The following is a 26018-nucleotide window of genomic DNA, read 5'->3' on the forward strand; positions in this document are numbered from 1 at the left end:
AAAATTAAATATATTTAAAATTAGTAAAAAAAAAATTCATATAATTTCAAATTATTTAACCTCCATATAGATTATGACAAATAAACAAAAATAAATTTGTAAAAAAACATATAAAAATAATATATTAATTTATACATTTTTTTTAATTCTACCATTCCCAACATATTTTCATTCAAAATTTTGAACCATACATTCACAAAATATGAACTCTCTAAAAATAAGTCAAGTGTCATATACTCACGAGTCAAAAGTAATATGTAAAATGGTAAAATGTCATACTTGTATGTTATTAAAAGGTGGTACCCGATCAAATGTGAAAAAAAAATTATAAAATACTAATTATTTTTAAATAACCATTTAAAATTTGTATTATAAATTTGAATTTTTTTTATATGAATATATAAAAAGACACTTTTTTTTTTCAAAAGTTATCGAATAAAAATTGTCTTACCAAAAAACTTAACATTTTACGAATTATGATACATAAAAATAATAATAATAAAATTATCATGCATTATAGAATGCTTTTATAATTATCACCTTTAGAAAATATTTTTAATAAAAAAATTAAAAAATATATGAAAAATACAATGAAGCTAAGCTTCCTAAATTCTATAAAAGTTGTTTTCTTTCCCACGCAACTTTCCCAATTTCATATCATTCACATCTAATCAATCATCATTAGCAAATATATATATATAAAAGATGCTTAGTACATGATTACCATATTTTCAGTCAGCCATGATATCCAGAGTTAGGCACCAAAACACTCACTTTTGACCAAAAAAAAAAAAACAAAAACGTTTAAACAACCAAAACCAAAAAAAAAAAAAAAAAAAAAACGAAAAAAAAAAAGGGGAAAACGAAAGGGAGGAATATGAGTGCTTTTCCTTGGCATCTCAAAGCCAAACTCTTTCCCCCTTCAAGCCTTTAGATGTTTTCCGAAAATACCTTTTACAAATTTTTATTTTATTTTTTTATAATAAAAATCTATTTAAAAATTTAAGATATTCTCCACTTATTTTTTATATTTTTAAAAAATAAATTTTATTTTCATTAAAATGGTTCTAAAAGCCATATAAAAAATAATTAAAATACTAATTTGATAAATATTTTAAAAAATCTTTTTTTCCTTTTTTCCAAAATACCCAAGCTTAACATAATTATACCACGAGGGATAATACTTTTCAAATACAAAGAACTTCCTTCTCTTCCCACATGTAAAAAGTGGTCGTCCCATCGCTTTCCACTCTAAAGTAAATTTACTCTCACAAGCAAAGGCAAGGAATTGTATTCCAAGAGTCATCCACTTTGCTTTTGTTTGTTCTCAAAAATGGTCATATTAATAAAATTCTAAATAAAAAAAATTGTAACAAAATTAAGAAAGAGAGAGAGAGAGAGATCTTTCCTTTTTGCCATGTTGGATTTTTAGTAAAGTAAATTTTTTTTTTCAGGTAAAAGTGTAATTTAAAATTATGATTTTATAATTACAAATAAAAATAAAACATAAATATGCATTTTTATTTAACCAATATTTTATTCATATTTTTAGTTAAACCATTAATAGACATATATCTTATTATTTTCTATATAAATATAAATCCAAGGATTCATATTAATTATTTAAGAACCTTTTAAATTCTCTTAAATGCATGGGCTGCCAAACAATACCCACCCCCATCTAATAAGAACAATTCACAAATGAGTTTTGTCGCTTTTTCCTACACTTAATCAACTATCTTTCTCTTTTGGTGGGCAGACGAGAAATCGCAATCCCACCACTTGCTTTGCAGACTTTTTCGCTCTCGAGTAAAACACGTTGAAATTGCGAAATCCCCGTTGTGTTTCTTTTGACCGATTAGTCGGGCAACTTCAAGTACGATTTTTCGAATTTTAATTTAAATGTGACTAAAAAAAAATAAATCAAGAATTTAAGGATAATAAACTAGTTGGTGACCACCAACTTGTCGGTGGGGTCATCGGCTTCCACGTTGTTTGAGTGTTGGTGTGTTGTGTTCGACACCTGTTTTGTCCGTTGCAGTTGACGGTGGTCGACTTCTGCCGTTTGCGCCGTAGAATATATATATTATATGATACAATAATGAGGATATTGACCGACTTTTATTTCTATCACCTGACAAACAATGTGTTGTTGTATCACGTGTTTGTCGTGTTGGTTTAATGTGAGCATGTTGCCCACTTGGCACGACAGAGCCGTGATTTACTTAAAAAATGATCTCCACCCCCAGTTTCCCAGCTACTGCCGGCATGTGAGGAGCCTTAATTGACTTTAATACCCTTTTCTATAGTTTTATTTTTAAAAAAAATTATGATAGGTTATTTTATCTATGGATCAAAATATTTTTATATCCTCATCTCATATTTGAATATTATAAAATATTAAATTACACACATATATTTATCAATATTTTATTAAAAGTGGTTATTTGAATTTCGTCTTTTTTCATAGTGTTAATTTATTATTTTCTAAGTTATATGTATGAGTTTATGTTATAGGGATCATTAAGCAGTCTATTTGAGAGTGATTATGATTAAATAATTTTAATTTATTATATTTTTATGAAAATTGTAATATATATATATATATATATATAATATTTGAATATAAACTAAAATTTTTTTTATAATATTTTAATATTATATTATATAAAAAAAATGTCTATAGTATATTGGCTCATATTGAGATAAAGACATATACAGATAAAAATGAATAAATGTGTCATTTCACTCTGTTTCATTGAATAGTTCGAGAATATTTTTGAAATTCTATTATTGAACAGTTCTAAGGGTATTTTTGAAATTTCATTATCTAATTGATAATATAAATACCTTTTATCTAATCCTAATTTAGCATATAGTGAAAATCTTCTTTCATGTTTCCGTAAGCGTAGACAATTCATCGAACCATATTAAATTAAATTATCAAATATTTAATTTTTTATAAGCAAATGCTTCCAAGCTTTAAGAATGTTTCTAACTATTCTCAAAAATCCAAATAACCTCTAAATGGGCTGAAGGTGCGTGTCTATATTTTTATTTTATTTTTAAAACTAACTTTTTCTTCCCCTCTCTTATAATTTTTGTGGCTGGAAGTCATGTTTCTTAACTTTAGTACTAGTCATTGGATTTGACGTTGATTATTTTATTCAAAAACTAATTAATATATAATAAAAAAAAAATATTAAAATTTTTATGACATTCAACATTACCTTTGGATTTTGAGTCGTTACATTTTGTGACCTATGATCAAGATTTTGTGTGTCGTCATTATTGACCTATGGTCAAGTTTAAGAGAAGTGCTACTATACCTCAATAATGATGGGATGAGTTAAAAGAGGAAAAATGAAAAATAACAATGGGATTAAGGCAAGTTATATTTGGTTTTTAAAAAGTAGTAAGAAAAAAAAAATGTTAGGAAAAAAATATTTTTTTCATATTTTATTATAGTATAAAAAGATTGTATTATAATACTCTCATCCTTTGTGAAGAGCCCATAAAATTATATGTATATTATATATCAAAATTGAGGATCTATTTGGTAAATGTTTTTTAAAACAATTATAAAAAATAATTTTTAAAAATTATTCTATAATTTTTGTAAAACAAAAGTTTATTTAGAAATCTAAAATATTTTTAAATTAATTTTAATATTTTTAAATATGTTTTAAAAATATTTTTTAAAACTAGTATTTTATTTTTAATTATTCTATATGTTTGTATAATTATTTTTTAAAACAGTTATAAACAAACAACTAAAAAATGTTCTTTAAAAATATTATATTTTTTATTTTAAATAACATAAAACTGTTTTAAAAAATGATTCCTAAAGAAACTTTGAGTTTTTTTTATAGCAACTTATCTTCTCATTTGAATACTTATCTACTCATTTTAGTACCATTATAATAGAAATAAGGTTTTGAATTACCTACCAAAATACTCAAATTTTAGATTAATTGTTCCATCGATAAATTTTGTTGTTCCAAATTGTGACAAACCTTTAAAAAATAAAATAGAAAATGATAAAATTCAATAACAAAAACTTTATTGTAGAAACGTATTATTTCAACTTTTACAAATAGGTGTTATTTTAGTTTTTATAAGAGACTTGTGTGATAAATATTTTCATTTTTTATTATATTACTCCTCTCATTTATGTTGGATTCAACGCACTTACACGCCCAAACCTAATTATCCTCAGACAATTTTATGATTTTATTTAACTTTTATATATATATATAATTTCATTGAATTTTTCTCACTAGTGAACTTTCTTTGTTTCATTTTTTTTCCACAAAGTAAACTTCATTTATTCCATGTTTAAATAAAAACACATTTAATGGGACCCACGTGGGTCCCACTTTCGACATATTGAAAACGTGATGATAATTCCGACATGAAGAATATATAGTGATTATAATCCCATAAACTCCAAATAATAAAAATTCAAAAAAGAAAAAGAAAAGAAAAGCAACGATACAAAGCATCAAAATAGATGACCACGTGAAACCCACATAATGATAAACGATACCCATTAAGGCTTGGTAAGAACCTAATTTAATGGTTTTGGACCTTTACCTTTACTTTTCTCCTTATCATTCCATATTTATAAATTTGTTTGCTATTACGACTACAGTAAAAATGCGTTTTTTTCCCGTTGAATTTTCTCTTTCTATGCATAGATAACACGTTTCATTATTATTATTTTATTAATTAAAGTAAGGGCATATGTCGCAACTTTTTGACCGAATGTTCATGATAAAATCTAGATTGTTTCACAAGAATGTGATTAAAATACAAATAAATAAGATAAAAATAATAAAAATTCGCAACGATATAAAATAATATGATCGAAATATAAAATAATGAAACTATATATAAAACATAAAATAATGAAATACTAGGTTCGAAATTATATACTTAGAGTTTACATGAGATTACTCAAAACTAGTATTACGATTTTTGATTTGGTACTATAGTCAAATCCGTATTTATATCATATATTTGTTTTGAAAAAAGGAGATTAGTGAACTTACTTGGTATTACTTTAATTTGACTTTTTTTTAAGGTTAAAGAAGTATAAGAAATTTGGAGAATACTTAAAAATATCATAATTTTTTTTAAAAAAAAATCAGTTTTGGAGGAAGATTTAGGGTTTGTTTAGCAATTATTTTCAATAATAATTTTTTGTTATTTAGAAAAAAATAGAAAAACATATTTGACAATTAGAAAATTGTTTTTATTTTTTGTTTTTAAAATTAGAAAATTATAAATTTTCAAATAATATCATTTAGTTGTTTAAATATGTTTTAAAAAATAATTACATAAACATATATCATGATAAAAAATAAAATATTTTTAAAAAATATTTTAAAATATTAAAAATAAATTGAAAATATTTTAAGTTTTGAAACAAATTTTTATTTTACAGAACATTAAATAATAGTTTTCAAAAAATATTTTTTAAAAACATTTATCAAAAAGGTTCTTAGAATTTAGTCATTCTTAAAATTAGTTTTCCATTATCCTTATAAACAAAATTTTGTTCAAAAACTTAGTATAAAAGTAATTTTGCAATTCATTTCACGAGTTTTTCAGAACACAACATAAAAATTATTTGAAAGCAACTTAAATTTATTCTTAAAAAAAATAATCATATTTTCATGTCAAATTCTCCAAAAATTGGTTTTAGTTTACCAAATATGATTTCGAATTTGAAAAAAAAATAATTTTATAGTCTTAAAAAAACCATTTTTAAGAATAATACTTTAATATTTTTATTTACCTTGATAAATAAAAAATTCAACATAATAAATTTTTTTAAGACTTTGTATAACTCAAAAGTTTTTATTCTAGTAAAAAAAAAAAAACAATAACATAATAAACATAAAAAGGTACAAAAAAAAAAAAGAAGCTAAATTATTGAATCTAAATCCATCATTTTTTTTTTCTTTATCATGTTTCATTTCTTTCATTTCCCTTTTCACTATTCTCTTTTTCTCCTTGAAAGGGTCCAAAAAAAGCCCCATGTGATACATTAAATTTGAAATAATAATTTTCTTTGTGGTGGTCCTTTCCAATAATTGCCTTACGATTATTTCGACAAACATTTTTCCGTCCACCCAAATAAATAAATTAATAGTTGAGTCACAAGAAAAAATTTTAAAATATGATTATTTTAAAATATGTATATAAAATCTTTAAATCCAACAAAACCATGAGTTTCAACTAACCATCCTTAATTTAAGTATACCCTTGACCTAATATAAATTATTAATTATTATCTTTTATTAGTAAATTATGATTACGCAAATTTCTTATTTATTTATTTTTTAAATATTTAAAATACTTTACTCAACGACCCTAACATTATTTTAAAAAATAAAAGATTTTTAAAACAAATTCTAAAAAGACATGTTTCAAGAAAATTTTTTAAATAGACTTGGGGATTAACAATGTTCACTGGGGGCAAAGGAGACCATTGCCGCATTCAAGTTTCAACATGATTCACAGTTTCACACACACCGCCGCATGAGTCAAGGCAGTCACGAGTCACGGGGCACTTCCGTAATTTACAAGTCCTTTGCCAACCAACGCGTGGAAGACGTGCGCTAAGAGTCCTCCCCTACGCGCCCCAAGGCTCCACTCCTAGTCTCCCTTCCATTCTCATGCTCCTCGTGCATTTTATTATTTGAATTCTAATATCTAACCATTCCACCACCGCCTCGCCATTCGCCTTTTTTCTTCCATTTAGACCGACGCAACCCTCACTTCTTCCCCACCTCCACTTTTCAAACCCACCCATTCTTCATACGAAAAATCAGAAATGTCGAGAGCCGCCATGGAACTCGATTTCTTCGGAATGGAGAAGGACGGCGCCACCGCCAAATCTCAGTTCCAGAGGTTCTTGGATCGCCGGAGAAGCTTTCGAGGTCCGCGCTTTTTTCTCGCCTTCCTCCGTTTGGTTCCCGCGAAACTATGGCGTTTCCGGTTTTGCTTGACTTGCTTTGATCTTTCTCCCCGCAGGAATGCAAAGCGCCATTTCCAAGATCAATCCGGATCTTCTCAAGACCGTGATCGCCTCCGGCTCTGTATCGCAGGCCCCGAAGAATAATCCGCCGTTCGCTTCCCGGAAGTCGTTCTCGGTGCCGTCCACTCCGAAAGCCGACCAGAATTACCTTCCGGCTTTGCCGGTTTACAGTCCTGTTTTCAGGTATAAGAAATGTTTTCATGTGAACAAGAAAAATAAAAATAAGAATTTTGAATTAATAATTTACATGAAAATACTTCAATTTTTTCAGGCCTGTGAGTGCCGAAACAACTCCAATAACCATTTTCTACAATGGCACCGTCTCCGTTTTTGATGTCTCTCCAGAGCAGGTTCGCTTCATTTGTTTCGAAAATATTATTACAAACTGTGTTTTTATTGTTACTGACATTATCATATTTTCTTTTCTATGGTTTAGATCGAGAGTATCATGAAGCTCGCTTTGGACGGAAGCACCAAGACTGTGGAACCTGCTGATTCGAAACTTGCAATTCCTCCAAACGGGGAGCAGCAGCTTCTCGAGACTCTCAACGGAGGTTAGATTTTGTTTTTAAATGCATTCAATACCATTTTTTTGGTCTCTAATGATAAAAACTAAGAAATATTATTGTTTTGTGCAGATCTGCCACTGGCACGGAGGAAGTCATTGCACAGGTTTCTAGAGAAGCGTAAAGAGAGGTGCAATTCTAATTTTCATTTGTTTCATCTGAAATCTCAAAATCGCTTTTCGTTGATCCGTGATAAGAAATTAGGCAGATGTTCCTATCCATGATATTCCTGCAATTTGGCATTTTTGTACGCATGTAGTAGAAGTGGACCACACAGGATCTGGCTGATTAACCAGCCTATCTTTGGTTGTCCAGAAATTTAAAGAAAAATATGCTTAAAACAAAATATAAAGGGGAAGTAGAAGAAAAAAGAGATAAAAATTTAAAACAACAAATCACTTTTGTATGTTATAGATTAGAATCTGTTTGATATAGATTCTTTGAAATGTTTTTAGTCTAAAAGCTGTTTTTGGAAAAACATTAATAAGTGTTTGATAAATTTTAGGAAATATTTTAAAATCTTAAAAAATCATTTGTGTTATTAAAAATCACTTATAGCGTATTTTTTTAGAAAAACACTTTAAAGTGTGTTTGATAGTGATTTTAAAAAGTGTATAGTATTTCTAACATTTGAAATTTTTTATCTTTCATGTATTAAAGATGTTTGAAATATTTCCTAAAATCACTGTCAAATACACTCTTAAAATCTGTTTGACAGTAATTTTATAAAGTGCTTATAATATTTTTAATATTTAAATTTTTTTATCATTCAAATATTTAAAATATTAGAAATGCTTTCTAGAATCACACTCATTCTAAAAAGTGTCAAATATTCTAGGAATTGTTTTTTATTTTTTTTAATACTTAGAAAAATAAAAAATTTCATGTATTAAAAATTCTAAAAATACTTCTTAAAATCACTCACAAATGCACTCTTAGAGTCCATTTGATAGTGATTTTAAAAGTGTCAGAAAAATTAGAAACGTTTTCTAAAATTACTATCGAATGCACTTTAAAAATATTGGAAGCGATTCCTCAAATCACTGTCAAACGAACTCTTAATAAATGATTTTCTTAAAAATACTTTTTAAGAAAACACGAATAAAAACCTATAAATTATCAATCAATTTTAATTATATTTTGGTTTTTTTTATAGTGAAATCAAATTTGATAGATTTAGTTTTATTAATCAGTGTTAGTGTTTAAGTTTATTTAATATGACATATTTTGCTTGCTAAAAGAGTAAAGAATTTAATATGATATATTTTGCTTGCTAAAAGAGTAAAGAATGAAAAATATATTTAAACAAGAATTCCCCTATATTAATTTTCAAATATGGACTAACATAGTAGCTTACCCATCTAACTTTTATCAAAAATATAATTTTCAGTTTAATTATTTGGGAAGTTTTCACTTTTCAACAAGCAATAGTTCCTCTGCATTTACACTAATAAACAAACCAAGTTAATATTTCAACCACCTGCTTGTATTCTACCTCAAGCTACATAATCTTCAACCTGTTTCCTAAATACAAAGGGAAGACAGTAGTTGACTTGGTTGGAATTAATTATATTGTCTGTCTCTGTTTCTCTGTGAAGATAAGAGGCAAAGCTGAAAAAGAGGGAGGATGATAAGGATTTGTGTTTTTTTTTGGTTTCTGGCATGGTTGTATTGTCTCTTGTCCTTCTCTAATCTCCAGCTCTTTCTAGAATTGTTTATATTTCCTCCCCTCAATGACAAATGTGCAAACAGCTAAAGATTAGTTGGCCTAAATTTAACAAACACGACATTTTTCTCTTAATGGTTGCAGGTTGACTTCAGTGTACCCATATTCTCCTCACATCCAATACGCGGTTTCAGACCAGGAAAAGACCACCATGGAGGAGCTGTTCCGGGCCTAGAAAGAATATATTTATAGGAAGATAACCCAGTTGATCTTCATTGATATCTAGCTGATACTTTGTAGAGTAGTTTCAGCAGTGGGTCCTCCAACAACCATTGGAACCACTCAATCTCCCATTTCTTGCAATTTCCTAGAGTCTTCTTATGGATTCAAAGCTATTGTTCCTTTATTTTATGAGATTATTATAGTCACGTGTAAATGGATCTCTTCATCAATTAACCATACCATTATAAATTTATTATTATCATTCATTTGGGTGTTTGTTTTCATTGTTTATTCAGAGTTCAGCCTTTGTATTTTAAGGGATTTGTTTATTATAGTCATATGATTCTTCCTCGTTTTGAGTGTGTGGAGAGAAGTGTTAGGTTTTGAGTCAAATTCATATTTGGTAGGCTGACTGAAAAAGGGGCAAAAGGAAAGGGAGGTTGAGTATGAGCTCTTCCAAACGTGAATAATTTAGGCTAAGATTCCTTTATTGGTTCAATCTTTTGTGTTGTTAGTTTTACATTCCAATTAAGAAAATCATTGAGATTTTGGTAACGTCTGCTAGATGGGGAAAATATTTTATTTCTTTTTTTTCTCTTACTGGGTTTATTTGCTTGTTTCTTCTCATATTTTGAAATATTTTGGTGGGCTCATATGTTTTGAATCTTAGGTTTGGTTTTTGAAAATTTTGATGAAAAGTACTAGGAAAAGAAAATAAAAAATATTTAATATTAATAATTTTTTTTTATATATTTGTTAAAATTAATTTTACTTATTTTTATTCAGATGAAATAATAAAAATGATTTAAAATTTTAACTAATTTTAATTTTATTTTATATTTTTCATAATAAAATAACCATGAATTTTTTTTTTCCCTATAAACTTTTTTTTTTCTTTTTACTATTTGTTGTAAAGCAGAAATAATTGAGAAGTCCTTGCAATAATTATCCTCTCATGAATTTATGATTGATCCAAGAAAGATAAATGTGGGGTTGTAGCATAGCATTCTCAGCCATGGAGTTTCACTCCTCACAATGCACACCTCATCAAATATTTTTGTTTTGGGTGAGAAGTTTTTTTTGCTATCAATCCATATCCAAAATAAATCTTATGTGGTGAAGATTAAAAAAAGAAAAAAAAAAAAAAGAATTCATAAAATGATCTTTTGATAGGCCATGATGGAAAAATGTGAAGAAAAAAAAAAGTTGGGAAAATATATATTTTTAAAAAAGAAAAAAAGAAAAAAAAAAAGAAAAGAAAGGAAGAATAGTAGTATAACAAACGGGGCCTTAGCTTGATGGGTAACTTCCTTGATGAAGAATGGTCTCTCAATGAAGCTCCATGAAAGCTATGAAAAGTCCTTGGTCCACCACATGAGAACCCACCAAAGCCAACTTCAATCTTGTCAGTCAAAAAACCCCAATTCTAGATTTTTGAACCATTTTCCTAGTGAATTGAAGTTTCAATATTTTGAACAAGTCCTCCCATAAAGAAAGAGACCAAAAAGACATATTTAAACCATGTGGGTTTGAACATTTTACCTTTGTTGTCTACACTCAAATGAAAGGTTGCTTCCAAATGGCTCCATTTTCTCTTTTGAATGTGATGATAGTGCACATGTTCTTCACCAGCCAATCTCAGCACATGTTCTTACTTTGAATGAACCACAAATTTATAATATTTTCTAAGAAGGAAGCTTCCTTTGAATGGACCACAAATTAATAATATTTTCCAAGAAGAAAAGTTCCCTTCAATGGGGTTATGAAAATTTTTGAACCATTTGGTATAGGACATGTGAAGTTCATGCAAATTTTGATTATAATATTGCATGAATTATTGGGGGTGCAATGATCAATGCTGTCTCCCAACTTCTTATTTTATTTTTAATTTTTTTACATTTATAATTTTATTTTATAGGATGTTTAACCGGTGTCACAGATTTAATACATTTTCCTAATTGATTTCTTTTTCTTTTATAAGAGTGTTTGAGAGCGATTTTAGAAAGTATTTTTATTATTTGTAATATTTAAATGATAAAAAAATTTAAATATTAAAAATATTAAAAACGTTTTTTAGAACTATTATAAAAAATATTCTTAGAGTGTGTTTGATAGTAATTTTAGAAAATGTTTCTAACATCTTTAATATATAAAAGATAAAAATTTTCAAGTGTTAATAATACTAGAAACACTTCTTAAAATTACTATTAAACGCACTCTAAATCTCTTACAAGTTTGGTTTTTTTATTTTTTTATTTAAAAATAAATTAGAAAATGGCTATAATTTATGTTTTAAGAGACATTATTTGCATACAATGTTGAAAATGATATGAGAATTAAATGGGTAGTAGAGACATTTTGGGTATTTGGGTTGGGGATGGGAGAAGCTCAATTGGCCCCACTTGGTTCGATTGGCAATGAGTCCAGGCCTATAAAGTGTCAGTTCTTGCCATTTAGAAATTCAAAAGCCATGAAACCAATGGGCCTGGCCCATGACCACCGACCTGTCCAGACTTCAAGCCCACAAAGCATTAGCAGACCCAAAATAGCCCAACAATCTTTCTAATTGAAAGCCCATTAAAACATATCCTTTGCTTTTTCTCCACAACACTTAATATATATATATTGAATATGTAAAGGTGAAAAATCCAAAATAGATATTTATGGGTAAATTACAATTTTGCCACTAAACATTTTTTTCTTAAACAATTTCGATCATATATGCCTAAAAAAATTGAGGATCAAATTGAAACATGGTGAAAAATGAGATAATTTTTGTAATTTACCCATCATTTATCTTATTTCTTATTTTAAAGGGCCTTCACTGAAAAATAAAAAAGAAATTGAATTTTTAAACAAGTAAAGAGAATTTGTGAATCATTAAACATTTTTTTATTATTAATTTTAAATTTTATTTATTTAAAATAAGAAAAATATTTGATGAAATTTTAAGCTTTTTTATTGACTTTAATAAGATTATGTTACCATTCTTTATATAGGATTTTTGATAGGAGTACCGTAGTTTTTGTCAGGTAAGAGGAAATGATATTTGTTTTCTTTATAAGTTGGAAATGTATTTTGAATAAATTGTTTGTTGAAAATATGATTTCCAACAAAAATAAAAAGACAAAAAAAAAAAAAAAAAAAAAAGTGGAAATCGTCTATTTAAAAAAAAAAAAAAAAGGAAATCGTCCAAAAAAAAAAAAAGGCAAATTGGTGGATTTTTTTTTTTTTTTTGAGACTATCTTAACTGAGAAAATCAAGAAATGTGGAAAAAAAAAAATGAAATATATAGAGAGGTTGAGAAGATGAGATTGGCGTGGAGAAATGAGCTGAACATAGAGTACAGAAGTATGGAGTGCAGACAATGGGGAAGAAAGCAGTGGGTGTTTAGAGTGTGGGTGGATTAGCTTTGAACAAAAGTGATGTTATAATGATAAACAATGAGAAGATTTTAAAGTAAAGAGTAAGGTGGTGTTTGTTTTTTTTTGTTTTTTATCGAAAGTAATTTAGTTTTAGAATTTAAGTTATTTATTTTTTAGTTTTTTCTAAATAAAAAAATAATATATTGGTTTTTTTTTTTACTTTTTAATACTTAATAGAAATAAAATATTATAAAAACAAACAACCTAATATTTAACACTATTAAGTATTAAGGTTTTATTCAGAATTAAGTAAAAAAACAAATACCACCTATGGTATCGAAAAATTTCCAATTAATTTTTTTTTTGAAAATAGACGATTTTTACTTAATTTTTTTCTTTTTTTTGGAAATCCTCTCTTGAGAATAGATGATTTCCAATTCCAATTATTTTTAAAAATCGTCTTTTCAACATACTATCTTTTAAACTTGATAAAGAAAATAAATACAAAAACAAATATCTTGATAAAAACTATTATAGATTTGGAATTATTTTTCCTATTCCGGTGATTTAAGAATTGAAATTATTTTTCCTCATCCAATATGTGCTCTCATTCTTTGGAGACATTATTTTATTTTATTTTAATAATTTGCCATCTTCTAAACACTCATACAAGACAACCTAAATTTTCCTATTTATTTTCAAGAGTTTAAATACAAACTTGGAATGAAATACAAAGTTTGGTAAAGTCAACATCTTAATTTCTTTCTTACATTTGGCTTAAATACTATGAAATAAAATTCAAATTTTAATATTTTATAATTTATAAAATATAATTATAACTCAATTCTTATTTTAAATATTAATAATATATGATAAATACAACTTAGTGATCTTAAATTGATTTTAAATAGTAATTTTAAATTATTTATTTACATCTAATAATATCAAATAATTAGACAATAAGATGCAAACTATTTAAACTAATAAAAAAACAATTTCTTATTTTGCCAAAAAGACAAAAGTTATTAAGGTCTGTTTGGCAATTTTTTTCTTTTAAAAACAATATTAAAAAAATAACTACTCCAATATTAAAAAGAAAAAAAAACCCAAAACTACTCCAATTTATTCTAAAAGCTCACTTATTTTGTACAATAAAATCTCAAAAAATTATCTTTAATATAAAATTTGTAACCTTTTTTTCAATGAAAATAAAACTATTTATAATAAAAATACTTAAATAGGAGAAAAAAATATTGCTTTCTTGATGGAGCTCTCAATGAATATTACCCCCATTCAAAATCAAATATATTTTTGAAGGATAATTTTTAACAAAATAATTTTAAAAATTATTATAAATTTTATCAAACTTCCCATTTATTCTTAAAATTCACAAATCCATGCGCCTCTTCAAAAATCTGAAACCTAAAACCAAAAACCAAAAACCAAAAACCCAAAAAGAGTAGACCAGAAGAAAAGGGAAAATGGGCATCAGTTTTAAAAAGCTCGAATTTTTGAAGCTTCATGGAGATTTATCAGTAACAATTACTAAAATCTTTCATCATCTGCCCATTTTCCTCATCTTCCTCCACACCAAAAATTCAAAAACCCACGAACCAAACACCCCAAAACAAAAAGAAGAAAAAAAAAAAAAGACTAAACGGCTAAAAGAGAAGAAGAGAAAATACGAGAGAGCTTCGATCTGAGAATTATGAGCAGTGGAGTTTGTAGCTTTTAACACCCTTTATATAGGCGACTAGGGGAACCACAGAAACCCTAATCGGTGAGCTTCTATCTGGTGCTCTGCGTTCCACCCTACTAACTTATCTCCTCGTGTCTCCACCCTTAGATCAAGCCGATCAAAGGCGGTATGAAAAAAAAATTGGGTGTTCGTTTTTAAAATTGGGTGGCTTTTATTTCGGTAATTTAAAAAAATTATTCTTAAATTATTATAATAGAAAAAGTTATTCCAAATGTACGAAAGTTTTTGCCAGGTAGGAGAGAGGAACACGTATAAATTTTTTTTTAAAACAAAATCGTCTCTTGAAAAGACTTTGAAATCGTCTCTTCATTAAAAAAAAAATTAATATTATAAAAAGTTGGAAATTCAAACTAATTTAAAAAATAATAATAATAACAATAATTCAAAGGGATAAAAAATCAAAAGAGAAAGCATTTCTTGAAGAGATAATTTCCCATTAAAAAAAAATTAATATTCCAAAAAATAATTTTTTTTAAATCCCAAATTAAAAAAAAAAATTAATATTACAAAAAATTGGAAATCCAAACTAATTTAAAAAAAAATCAAAAGGGAAATTGTCTCTTGATTTCCCATTAAAAAAAAATTACAAAAAATAAATTAAAAAAATTCCAAATTAAAAGAAAAAATTAATATTGCAAAAAATTGGAAATCCAAACTAAATTAAAAAATAAAAATAAATTAATATTACAAAAAATAAATTTAAAAAAAAGTCCCAAAGGGAAATCGTCTCTTGAAGAAACGATTTTCCATTAAAAAAAATTAATATTACAAAAAATAAATTTTTAAAAAAGAAAAAAATCCCAAAATAAAAAAAAATTAATATTACACAAAATTGGAAATCCAAACTAAATTAAAAAAAAATTCAAAAGGAAATCGTCGCTTCAAGAGAATATTTCCCCTTTTGAATATATATATATTTTTTAAATGGGAAAATCGTTTATTCAAGAGACGATTTCCCTTTGAATTTTTTTTTAAATTAGTTTGGATTTTCAATTTTTTGTAATATTAATTTTTTTTGGATTTCTAAGGGAAATCATCTCTGCTTAAATTTTTTTTTTATTCATGCCCCTCTTTTCTATTTGGCAGAAACTACCATACATTTGGAATAACTTTTTCTGTTACAGTAATTTAAGAATAATTTTTTTAAATTACCGCAAGAAATAGTAACGATAATTATAAATTCCGGTTTTCAAATTCTATTCCCCAATTCCCATAATTCTAATCTTTCACACTTATTTATTTAATTATTATTATCTTCCTTATTATTATCATTATTCAATTTATCAATTTATTTATTTCTTTTAAAAATCTCAATCATTAAAATTCAATTTTTCAAAAATCCGACTTCCAAATCCAATTTTTAATCTCAAAAATTCCAGTATTCACGTTCACTCGTTTATATATTATTTCGTTATTATTATCATTATTTTATTTATTTGTTTGTTTATTTCCTTTAAAAATTCCAATCATTAAAGTTTAATTTTTCAAATTTCCAATTTCTTTTAAATTTAATTTCTAAAAATCCAAATTCCAAACAAACTCTAAAACTCCAAATTTCTAGTGATCTTCGAGATTCCAATTTTTCAATTAAATTTCAAAAATCTAATTTTCTCCTGAATAGTTTTAATTCCACTTTGGTTTTCAAATAATTTTCTATCTTTCTTAATTTTATATAAGCAGGAACGAATTTTCCGTAATTCCGAATAATGGAATTTATGGGATTAATTCATGCAATATAAATCGGGCTTTGGTGGGGGCCCCACATATGTGACTGATCGATTGATTGACTAATAGATCGATTTGATTATGATACATGATTGATTTATCCTACTCTCTGACATGCATGCTAGAAATTATTCCTAAATTGTGCACTAACCCCTCTATTGATAGCGCATGGCGGATCGTTGCCCAGGTACGCACCTACTTTCACTCTGGTAATTGTCTAAGCATATTTTGATTCTCACGTGTGTATGATTTATTCTGGGTACTCATTGATTTACTCGTCCATTGCCATGATTGCTTCATTTTATTAGTAGAGACCCGACTTTAGGGACTTAGAGGGGTGCTACGGTCTTTACCGTACCTTCTCAATAAGTAACCTGATCCCCGAACCCGATCCGGTTTTTCACAAACCGCCTTTTCCAAAATAAGGAGTCACACTTAGGGTTTTTCTTTCTTATTTTGTTTACCCTTTAAAAATAAAACAAAAATAAGTGGCGACTCCAAGTCATTTTTTTCAATAAAATAAAATCAAATTTTCAAATAAAAATCGAGTTCGCCATCGAGTGGGAAACGCATTGAGCCGAAATGCGGGGTCCACACGTACTCTCCTCAAAAGTCCGCTTTTTGAGGGGGTTGTTTTTGAAGGATTAGAAGTACTTTTTTTAATACTTAAAAAACGCCTTTTTAAAATATAAATAGACATTTAACAAAATTTAGAAAATCAGCTAACATTGTGAGTGATTGGGCCCATGAATGAACCAGGGTTGGCCCAAAACCTAATCAAGATTGGGCCTATATATACAATTTCGGCCCATTGTTTGTGAGTTTTGGACAAAGGGCCTCATGGCCCAATCCCCCCATCGCGACCAATTGGTTTGGGTTCATGTTGGACTGGGGTCGGGCGACCTTTGCCTGGCTCAGGTGGGCCCTCAGGTTGGCTTGGGTTAGGCCCTAGTCTAGGTTTGGTCCTAAGAAGGGTTCATTTAGGGAGTTTGAAGAGTTTTTTACTCCTTTGAAAATATATTGTGAAGCAGTGAAGGACCTTTTTGGAGTTCATTAATTTTTTTTTAATTATAATAAAAATGAATGTAATTTATAAATAAATAAATGCTATAATTTTTTTGTTTAAAATATAAAATTTTCTTTTATGTGATGAAAAATAAAAAAATTGAATTAAAATAAAATTTCTAAACCCCCGTTTATTCTTCTTTTGAAACCCGGCTTAATACGTATGGGCTCTCTACACTCCACTCTTGGAATCTTCGTTTGAGAGAGTCGAGGTCATATGAATATATGTTTGCGACAATGGATACGTCTAAATTATGCGATGGATTGTCGAAACAATTTTTTGATTCGATTTTCTCGACGTGGGTTCTCAGTCCAATCTGCAAAACTGACTCAAGAATTCGTGGGTCATGTTTCCCCTTCACAGTTCAATTCACATGCATACGCCAATGCGCTTCAAGATTGTATCCAAAAAGATGAACCCAGTAGAGGAAAGGGTCTGCATTGTGAGATTCTGAAAAGGGGTGGTTGCTTGGACTTGTTTGCTTGGAACATTCTCCTCAATATGTACGTAAAGTCAGATTTTTTGTGTGATGCGAGTAAATTGTTTGACGAAATGCCTGAAAGAAATACAATCTCATTTGTTACTTTAATTCAAGGTTATGCAGAGTCTGTTCGATTTTTGGAGGCGATTGAGTTGTTTGTTAGATTGCATAGGGAGGGTCATGAGCTTAATCCGTTTGTTTTTACCACAATTCTGAAGTTGCTTGTGAGTATGGACTGTGGGGAGTTAGGTTGGGGCATCCATGCCTGCATTTTTAAGCTTGGTCATGAGTCCAATGCATTTGTAGGGACTGCACTTATTGATGCTTATTCAGTTTGTGGACGTGTTGATGTTGCCAGAGAAGTGTTTGATGGGATTCTTTACAAGGACATGGTTTCTTGGACTGGGATGGTAACTTGTTTTGCAGAGAATGATTGTTTCAAAGAGGCTTTGAAGCTCTTTTCTCAAATGAGGATGGTCGGGTTTAAGCCAAATAACTTTACATTTGCTAGTGTGTTTAAGGCTTGTCTTGGTTTAGAGGCATTTGATGTGGGGAAGAGTGTGCATGGGTGTGCCTTAAAATCTCGCTATGAGTTGGATCTATATGTAGGTGTTGCTTTGCTTGATTTGTATACTAAGTCTGGAGACATCGATGATGCTCGGCGGGCATTTGAGGAGATTCCTAAAAAGGATGTGATCCCTTGGAGTTTTATGATTGCACGTTATGCTCAAAGTGACCAGAGCAAGGAGGCTGTGGAAATGTTTTTTCAGATGAGGCAAGCTTTAGTGCTTCCTAATCAGTTTACTTTTGCGAGTGTGCTGCAAGCATGTGCAACTATGGAGGGTTTAAATTTGGGAAATCAAATACATTGCCATGTAATCAAGATTGGCCTTCACTCTGATGTTTTTGTTTCAAATGCCTTAATGGATGTCTATGCAAAATGTGGAAGGATGGAGAACTCAATGGAACTTTTTGCGGAGTCACCACATAGGAATGATGTGACCTGGAACACGGTGATCGTTGGGCATGTGCAGTTAGGGGATGGGGAGAAGGCTTTAAGATTGTTTCTCAATATGCTTGAATACCAAGTGCAGGCAACTGAAGTAACATACTCTAGTGCTCTTCGTGCTTGTGCTAGCTTAGCAGCATTGGAGCCAGGACTTCAGATTCATTCCTTGACAGTCAAAACCACTTTTGACAAAGATATTGTAGTGACTAATGCTTTGATAGATATGTATGCCAAGTGTGGGAGCATTAAAGATGCCCGATTAGTGTTTGATTTGATGAACAAACAAGATGAAGTTTCATGGAATGCTATGATCTCAGGATACTCCATGCATGGTTTGGGTAGGGAGGCTCTAAGAATTTTTGACAAGATGCAGGAAACAGAGGTCAAACCTGACAAGTTAACTTTTGTTGGTGTACTATCAGCATGCGCCAATGCAGGACTTTTAGATCAAGGCCAAGCTTATTTTACTTCAATGATACAAGACCATGGTATTGAACCATGCATAGAGCACTATACATGCATGGTGTGGCTGTTAGGTCGAGGAGGCCATCTTGACAAGGCTGTCAAGTTGATTGACGAAATTCCATTTCAGCCTAGTGTTATGGTTTGGCGTGCTTTACTTGGAGCTTGTGTGATCCATAATGACATTGAGCTTGGGAGAATTTCTGCTCAGCGTGTGCTTGAGATGGAACCCCAAGACGAGGCTACCCACGTGTTACTGTCTAACATGTATGCCACTGCAAAGAGATGGGACAATGTTGCCTCTGTTAGGAAAAACATGAAAAGAAAAGGAGTGAAGAAGGAACCAGGCCTTAGTTGGATTGAAAGCCAGGGCACAGTTCATTCTTTCACTGTGGGGGATACTTCACACCCTGAGGTGAGAGTGATTAATGGGATGCTGGAGTGGTTGCACATGAAAACCAAGAAGGCAGGCTACATTCCAAACTATAATGTTGTTTTGCTTGATGTGGAGGATGAAGAAAAGGAACGTCTCTTGTGGGTACACAGTGAAAGATTAGCTCTTTCTTTTGGGATAATTAGGACACCATCTGGAAGCCCCATTAGGATAATGAAAAATCTACGAATATGTGTGGATTGCCATGCTGCAATCAAGTGTATATCAAAGGTTGTGCAGCGAGAAATTGTTGTCAGAGACATCAATCGATTCCATCACTTTCAAGAAGGTTTATGCTCTTGTGGTGATTATTGGTGATTGACATGCCCTACTGCCGTTCCAGAAGTAAGGTGTCCTTGCTTTGAGGAATTTCACAGCAGTAGAGAGCATTGGATAGAAATTTACAGGTAAAATCAGTATACAATTACTTTAGCACAATAGTTCCACCTATAAAAGAAATGTAAGCATAAGAGTGCTACATTACTATTGCTAGTCTGCGGTTGCTTTATAACTTTTTCTAGTAACACTGCAAGAAATTCTGAGTGAATGAATCAGCGAATGATGAATGCCATACTCATATGTAGGTCAATCACATGTAGTCATCTTTTCATGGTTTCCATGTCAAGATTTCTGAACTCATTATCGTCTTATCCATTGATGATCATAGTGTCCATTCACTTTATTCTCCTGTATAACTTTCTTTTTTTTTGAAAAAATTATTCTTAATTTCTTCTGCTAGTAACTTTTGATGAGGTTGATCAGCTAGTCTGGATTATGGCTTCCCTTCTGTCCCTTCTCCCCCTTTAGCATATGCATCCTACAGGCTGCCAATTTTGTGGAAAGGCCTTATTCCTGAAAAGAATTAGATGTCATGAAGTTTAATTACTTCTACTCCTATAATTTATTCCGCCTGTTAAAACTATGACACTTCGTTTCAGGTGATAGGTCAAAGAATAGTATGAAAGTCAACTATTGCTCTAAGGAAAGTTACTTGAAGAAGAAACTAGATTTTGTAGATATGCACCTACCTTTGTTCAAGTCAAAGAGATGATTATACTTGCCCACTGCTCTTCTATGGAATTGCTATATGTTTATCTGCTGTTCCTTAGATTGGTCATTTGGCTCTCAGGTAGCCCCAAGGTAGGTCAAATTATATTCTTAGAACTTGAGGGCCCTGGCTTCTTATGAAGTGTAGATTTCCCCATGTATCAATGTATAAATTGTCTATAAATTTTTCTGATTCACATATACTCTACATTATTAGATTGGGGACCTAGATGTTTAATTTTAAATTGTTCTTTTCCTAACTGCTACTGAAAATTAAAATGCAATTCTGTATAATTTTAATACTTACATCACATTGGTTTTAACTGTACTTGCAGGATTGGCATCCAACATGATGAATTTGTCTACCCCCCCAACAGGATAAAACTTTACAAGGCGCTGTGGTATTTTCTCCATACAATCATCCTGTTCAGATAAATATTGATTTTAAGAAAATTATTTTTGTTGTGGTTTCTTCTTGTCTTTGTTAATTCTCAGGATGGTTCACTATTTGTATTACATGGTGTACATAGGTTTGACCGGCTTATGATTAGGTTCCTTCAAGGTCTCCAGACAAACAATACATGAGAAAGTAGTCATGATCTGATGATCATTAGTAACTCTTTTACTCTGTATACTGAGTAACCAAGACAATGCATCAATCCTTCACCATAAATGATATACAGACTTGTGGGTCAAAAGCATCTCCAGGTCTGGTTGAGCCATCTTGCAAAGCATTTTCTCTTACATTTTTACCTCCAAGTCTTAAGGTGCTTAATTAAACATCACGAGTGTTACTATATATATATATATTTTAGGCTGGTTGATGATGAATTGCATCTCATAAACCATGGCTTATGTAGCACCAAATTTTTCAAAAATTATCAAGAGAAAGTCAAACTGTTTTCACTCTATCAGCTTCCATCTAAAACTTCTAACTTCTATTTTCCTTGATGTGGATCTGGTTCTGATAATACTGTGCCTTGTTTGGAAGCTTCTAGATTGAGCTCTATGATTAGGGTTGGCTTAAGGTTATAAGTATTGTGTTATATTTGTAGAGAAATGATCCAATCCTGTGTAGAGTTACATTCTTTGTACTTTATTGAAATATAGTAGTATAATGCTATAATTTTATTCCCCAATTTATGTCAATAAGTTTGAGTTTTTTGTCTGGAAAATTGTAGTATGATTATCACCAGCCTTGATGGGAATGATGGCCCCTGCAGTGACATTGTAGAAAAGGCATGATCCACTTTTGAGTCAAATAGATCATTAGTCTTGACTGGCCACTCTACAAAATCAGTGTCCTGTATTTATCTGCCATTCCTTAGAGTGCATGTTGACTGCCATATTAACTGCACTTTAGGTCAAATTATACTCCTAGAATATGAGGAACAGGCATATTATGAAGTTCCAATTCCAGGACTACTAATAACATGGTTGACTATTTTTCATGGCTGAGCATGCAGGATATGCTTCTAAGCATGAGGTTTTTTTCTTGATGTGGAGGATGATGAGTGGGAATGCATGGCATGGCCACACAGGGTGCATGTTGAGAGATTAGCACTAGATCTTAGGCTTCTTAGGCATCATCTAGAACTAGAAGCTGCATCTTTACTATGAAAACTTTTGAATATGTATAGACTTATTACTTAGGCATCAAGCTGTTATTAAAGGTTGCACAGTGAAATATTTTCACCAGAAAAAGAATGATTTCATTGCTTTCAGGAATCTCCTATGGTAAGGTGACTGATGTACCCTAAAGTCCTCTACTTTTTTCTAGGGTTAAAATATCCATCTTTGTAGCTAAGTTCATACCGACATGAAGGAAGGTTGAATTAGAATATTGATAAATTTATGAGGGATTTGAGAAGTTTCTTTTGATTGAAGTGGTGACGTGTTTACTAAAATAGATTGAGTGTGGGTAATTATTGCTATATATGACAATATTATGCAATATCTATGATCCATTAGTCAGCATATCTTTCTGTTCTCATGTCTACTTGAAATAATTCGAGACATCACCCTTTCATTGTATCCAATGTATGATGACATTGAAAACTCTGGCTAACATTTCCAAAAAATTACTTGTTCAAAATCATATTTCTGAAATTGATAAACTTTTGACTTTTGAGACCTGAATTATGTTATAGGTGGTAGTGGATCCAAAAATGTCTTAGTCGGTAAGATAATAAGTCCAGTAGATCTCATCGCTTAATTTCACCACGTGGTGGCGGCTGCCGACTAATTGGGATGCTTCTCTTTTCTCCGTAATTTCTGCTATGATTTCGCGGCAGAGTGAGGAGTTTTTTTGGCCTTTAGTTGAAAGAAATATCTTAGATAACACGCGCACATCAGTATTAGCTTCATATGTAAAAAAGCCAACAGTAATTGCTAGGGTTTCATCGTTATTAGAGTAAATCCTATTCTAAGCTTTGTCGATATGCAAAGTTAACCACATGACCATACTGGTCACTGCATAGAGGATGTTACCTACCAAGTATGCTTTCATGTTGCTGCAGAAGAAATTTGATCTTTAGTTGTCTGATAGACAACAATCACATGCAACTTACAAGAATTTTAGCACTCTAGAAAGCAACAGTTCATCTTATGGATCAGATTATTTGGTTCATTGGTAAAGTCATAGTTCCAAAGACAATTGACTAACCAACTACCAAATTCCCTTGTTACTCCATTACTGCCAGTGTCACCTAGATTGTTCCAGCTATTTCAATCCATATTGAATTATCATTTGACTATAATGTTGACATGGTCCAAGTGAAATTGATTTTTTGAGTTCTACCCTCAGACAAGGAGAAAAGTGGAGCAGAAACTTGAATAGGATTTTTATCTGTTGCTTAGAAAAAGTTCTGAGTTACCACTTTCCTAGGATAAACTCATTTCTTTTGTTGCTTTGGACATTTTGTTGGAAAAGTTTCAAATGATGAAGTAGGAAACTATCCTTGTTGAGGATTCCATGAAAAACGGCTCCTGCTTGCTTCTAAAATGAGCAAAAACTGAAGCAACTTCCTAAGATTCACATTCATGACCAAGAATTGTTTTTTTTATTTTTTTTATCCATATAGCTGGATGGCAAGTTTAGCTTCATTCTCTATTAACTTTTTCATAGAATTGTTGCACTTGTTGTGCTAGCCACTTTGTAAATAGTTAATAAACTAGAAATCTCTGTCATGTTTAAAGCTGACCTGACCCAACTTTAATTAAGAATACCGTGTTTTTGAATTTCAGTAATTCTTGGGAAACTGTTTCCTCAACAGCATATCATTTATTTGTATGGTTGTAATTGCATCCTGGAGCTGTTCTTTCCCTTGTTTTCCCCTTCTCAAAGCAGTAAGAAGTAATCACTGATTTAAGCACAATTATTCTATTTTATTTGAGTTTCAGTTTTCCAGTACTTACCACTGATGGAAGTCGTTTTCTAAATCATTTTATTTTAAATGACAAGGTATATATATTATAAGAACTGAAGACCAAGTTGGCAAGGTTGGCTCAAGCTGGGGCCAGAAATACATTCTCAAAACGGTTTATATCTAGTCATGATAAAAACCAATCAGGTACTTACTAATTCTCAAACTTGTATTCATTAAATTGATTTTTTTTTTTAAAATTGCCCTAAACTCATTGGAGTGCTTTATTTATACATCCATTTTTCAAAGATTGCTTGCATTGATTCCTCTACCAAGTTAGCAGGTGGTTTGGCTGGACATCTGTAGTCAGCAGATCGTGATGATGGTTTTGAAGTCGCACACTAGTTTGTGCATCCCATTGTATGTGAAACTATAACTTGGTCATCTAGAGTGGGGGACATTAGAAAAAATGAGTCACTACAACCACTGATATGGGATTTTTGATTCAGGGACACCATTTTAATTTCTTACAGTAACTGGGGTTGATGCCTGTCATTGTCTTTTTCTTTTTCTGTAATGCCTCATTCAAGATGATAGGTGGAATGGCACAATCTTTCTGGGATGTTTCAACCTGTATCTAATGGGAAATCATTCATATTATCTCTTATCCTGTGAATGCATGAAACCTAGAGGTAGAATTAAGTCACCACTGTAATCTGATCAACCGATATTTATTACTAGTACATGACATCTGAACTCTTTATCTGTTGAATGCAGGTGATATTGATGGTGAGAATGGATTTATGCAATGAATCCAAAGAGTTGGTAAAATGCATAATTCAGTCAGAGTAGTAAAGTGCCAGCGACAGCCCTCCTTCGAGTCAAATTTGGCTGTTCAACGCTTTCCAGCTTAAAGTAAATAGTCTGGCAAGGAGAATTGGGCATGGGACGTGTGGATTCAGAAGTATGCATGTTGCAGACATCTCCCAAAAGCAGTGGAGGTGAGCCGCCTCATATGATTTTGATCTTTTGGTAGCTGAAAACTGAAACTGTGGCATCCTTGGTTATGCCATCTCTTAGGCACAAACAAGGGCAGTGTCCTACCATTCTGTAATCTGGGTATTGTGCTTGAACTTGAAACAAAACTGTTTTAACATTGTGTACCATTCAAGAATTGAAACAAAAGCTATGAAAAACAGGTGAATTGGTAGGTGAGGTTGTGCTCAAACTTCAAAGAAGCCCACAAATAATTTTCCCAGAAAGAAAAAGAAGGAAAAAAAAGGAGCATGGAAATGATTCTGAGCTTGACCATTTGATTCAGGTTCAAAGTGATATGAAGAAATTCCAAGCTCACTGGAGAAAGGTGCATTGGTCAGATTTACAGTGGTTTCAACACAAAACTTTTCCTTTCAAAAATTTATATACACATAACAGAAAAAAAAAACCCACAAGGGTGGCTGCAGAGACATTTGAGGACTTTTGGGTCCTTGAGATAGACAAATATTATTGACAAATTAACATGTCATACAATTTTTTCTTCCCTCCTTAAAGTGAAAAAAAAAAAAAAAAAAGTATGGAAAAAGGGTCAAAAAGGTGTTTGAAAATCTAATCTTGACTCATTCTATGAAATTTTGTGTTTTACACTTTTACTAAACTTTAACCCAAGAAGTCCATCCTCTGTCTCTTCTTGTGTTTTTAAACATTAAAATATCCATTAATATAATATTTACGTGACAATCATCTCATTAATTCTATCAATCTCTCCTTCTCCTTTACTTGAAAAATAGATATTAAAAATTGGATG

The 26018-nt window shown here is 30.4% G+C and overlaps 2 protein-coding genes and 1 non-coding gene across 11 annotated transcripts; 2 read left to right on the top strand and 1 right to left on the bottom strand.

The window, feature by feature from the left end:
• The first annotated feature begins 6703 nt into the window (after positions 1-6703).
• LOC117905452 (protein TIFY 9) lies at positions 6704-9768 on the top strand. Its single transcript, XM_034818382.1, has 6 exons — positions 6704-6950; positions 7045-7231; positions 7320-7398; positions 7485-7602; positions 7687-7744; positions 9425-9768. Exons 1-6 carry the CDS (start codon positions 6845-6847, stop codon positions 9513-9515), a joined length of 639 nt encoding a protein of 212 aa, XP_034674273.1. The 5' UTR covers positions 6704-6844; the 3' UTR covers positions 9516-9768.
• A 4581-nt stretch (positions 9769-14349) lies between these two features.
• Positions 14350-14435, bottom strand: LOC117926196. The gene has a single exon (XR_004653077.1). It is a non-coding gene; the product is annotated as a small nucleolar RNA SNORD36 (small nucleolar RNA).
• Positions 14436-17558: 3123 nt separating this feature from the next.
• On the top strand, positions 17559-25429 carry LOC117921449 (putative pentatricopeptide repeat-containing protein At5g13230, mitochondrial). 9 transcript variants are annotated; one of them, XM_034839635.1, is made up of 7 exons: positions 17559-20209; positions 20741-20942; positions 21185-21250; positions 24096-24197; positions 24313-24421; positions 24558-24906; positions 24992-25429. In XM_034839635.1, exon 1 carries the CDS (start codon positions 17634-17636, stop codon positions 20118-20120), a length of 2487 nt encoding a protein of 828 aa, XP_034695526.1. In that variant the 5' UTR covers positions 17559-17633; the 3' UTR covers positions 20121-20209; positions 20741-20942; positions 21185-21250; positions 24096-24197; positions 24313-24421; positions 24558-24906; positions 24992-25429. The 9 variants fall into 9 exon arrangements, with proteins under 9 accessions (XP_034695526.1, XP_034695383.1, XP_034695636.1 ...); XM_034839492.1 differs by lacking the exon at positions 20741-20942 and having other exon boundaries at positions 24558-24634; positions 24724-24906; XM_034839745.1 differs by lacking the exon at positions 20741-20942 and having other exon boundaries at positions 24558-24634; positions 24805-24906.
• Positions 25430-26018: the final 589 nt, after the last annotated feature.

Source organism: Vitis riparia, chromosome 1 (genome assembly GCF_004353265.1).
Source record: "Vitis riparia cultivar Riparia Gloire de Montpellier isolate 1030 chromosome 1, EGFV_Vit.rip_1.0, whole genome shotgun sequence".
NCBI lineage: Eukaryota > Viridiplantae > Streptophyta > Magnoliopsida > Vitales > Vitaceae > Vitis > Vitis riparia.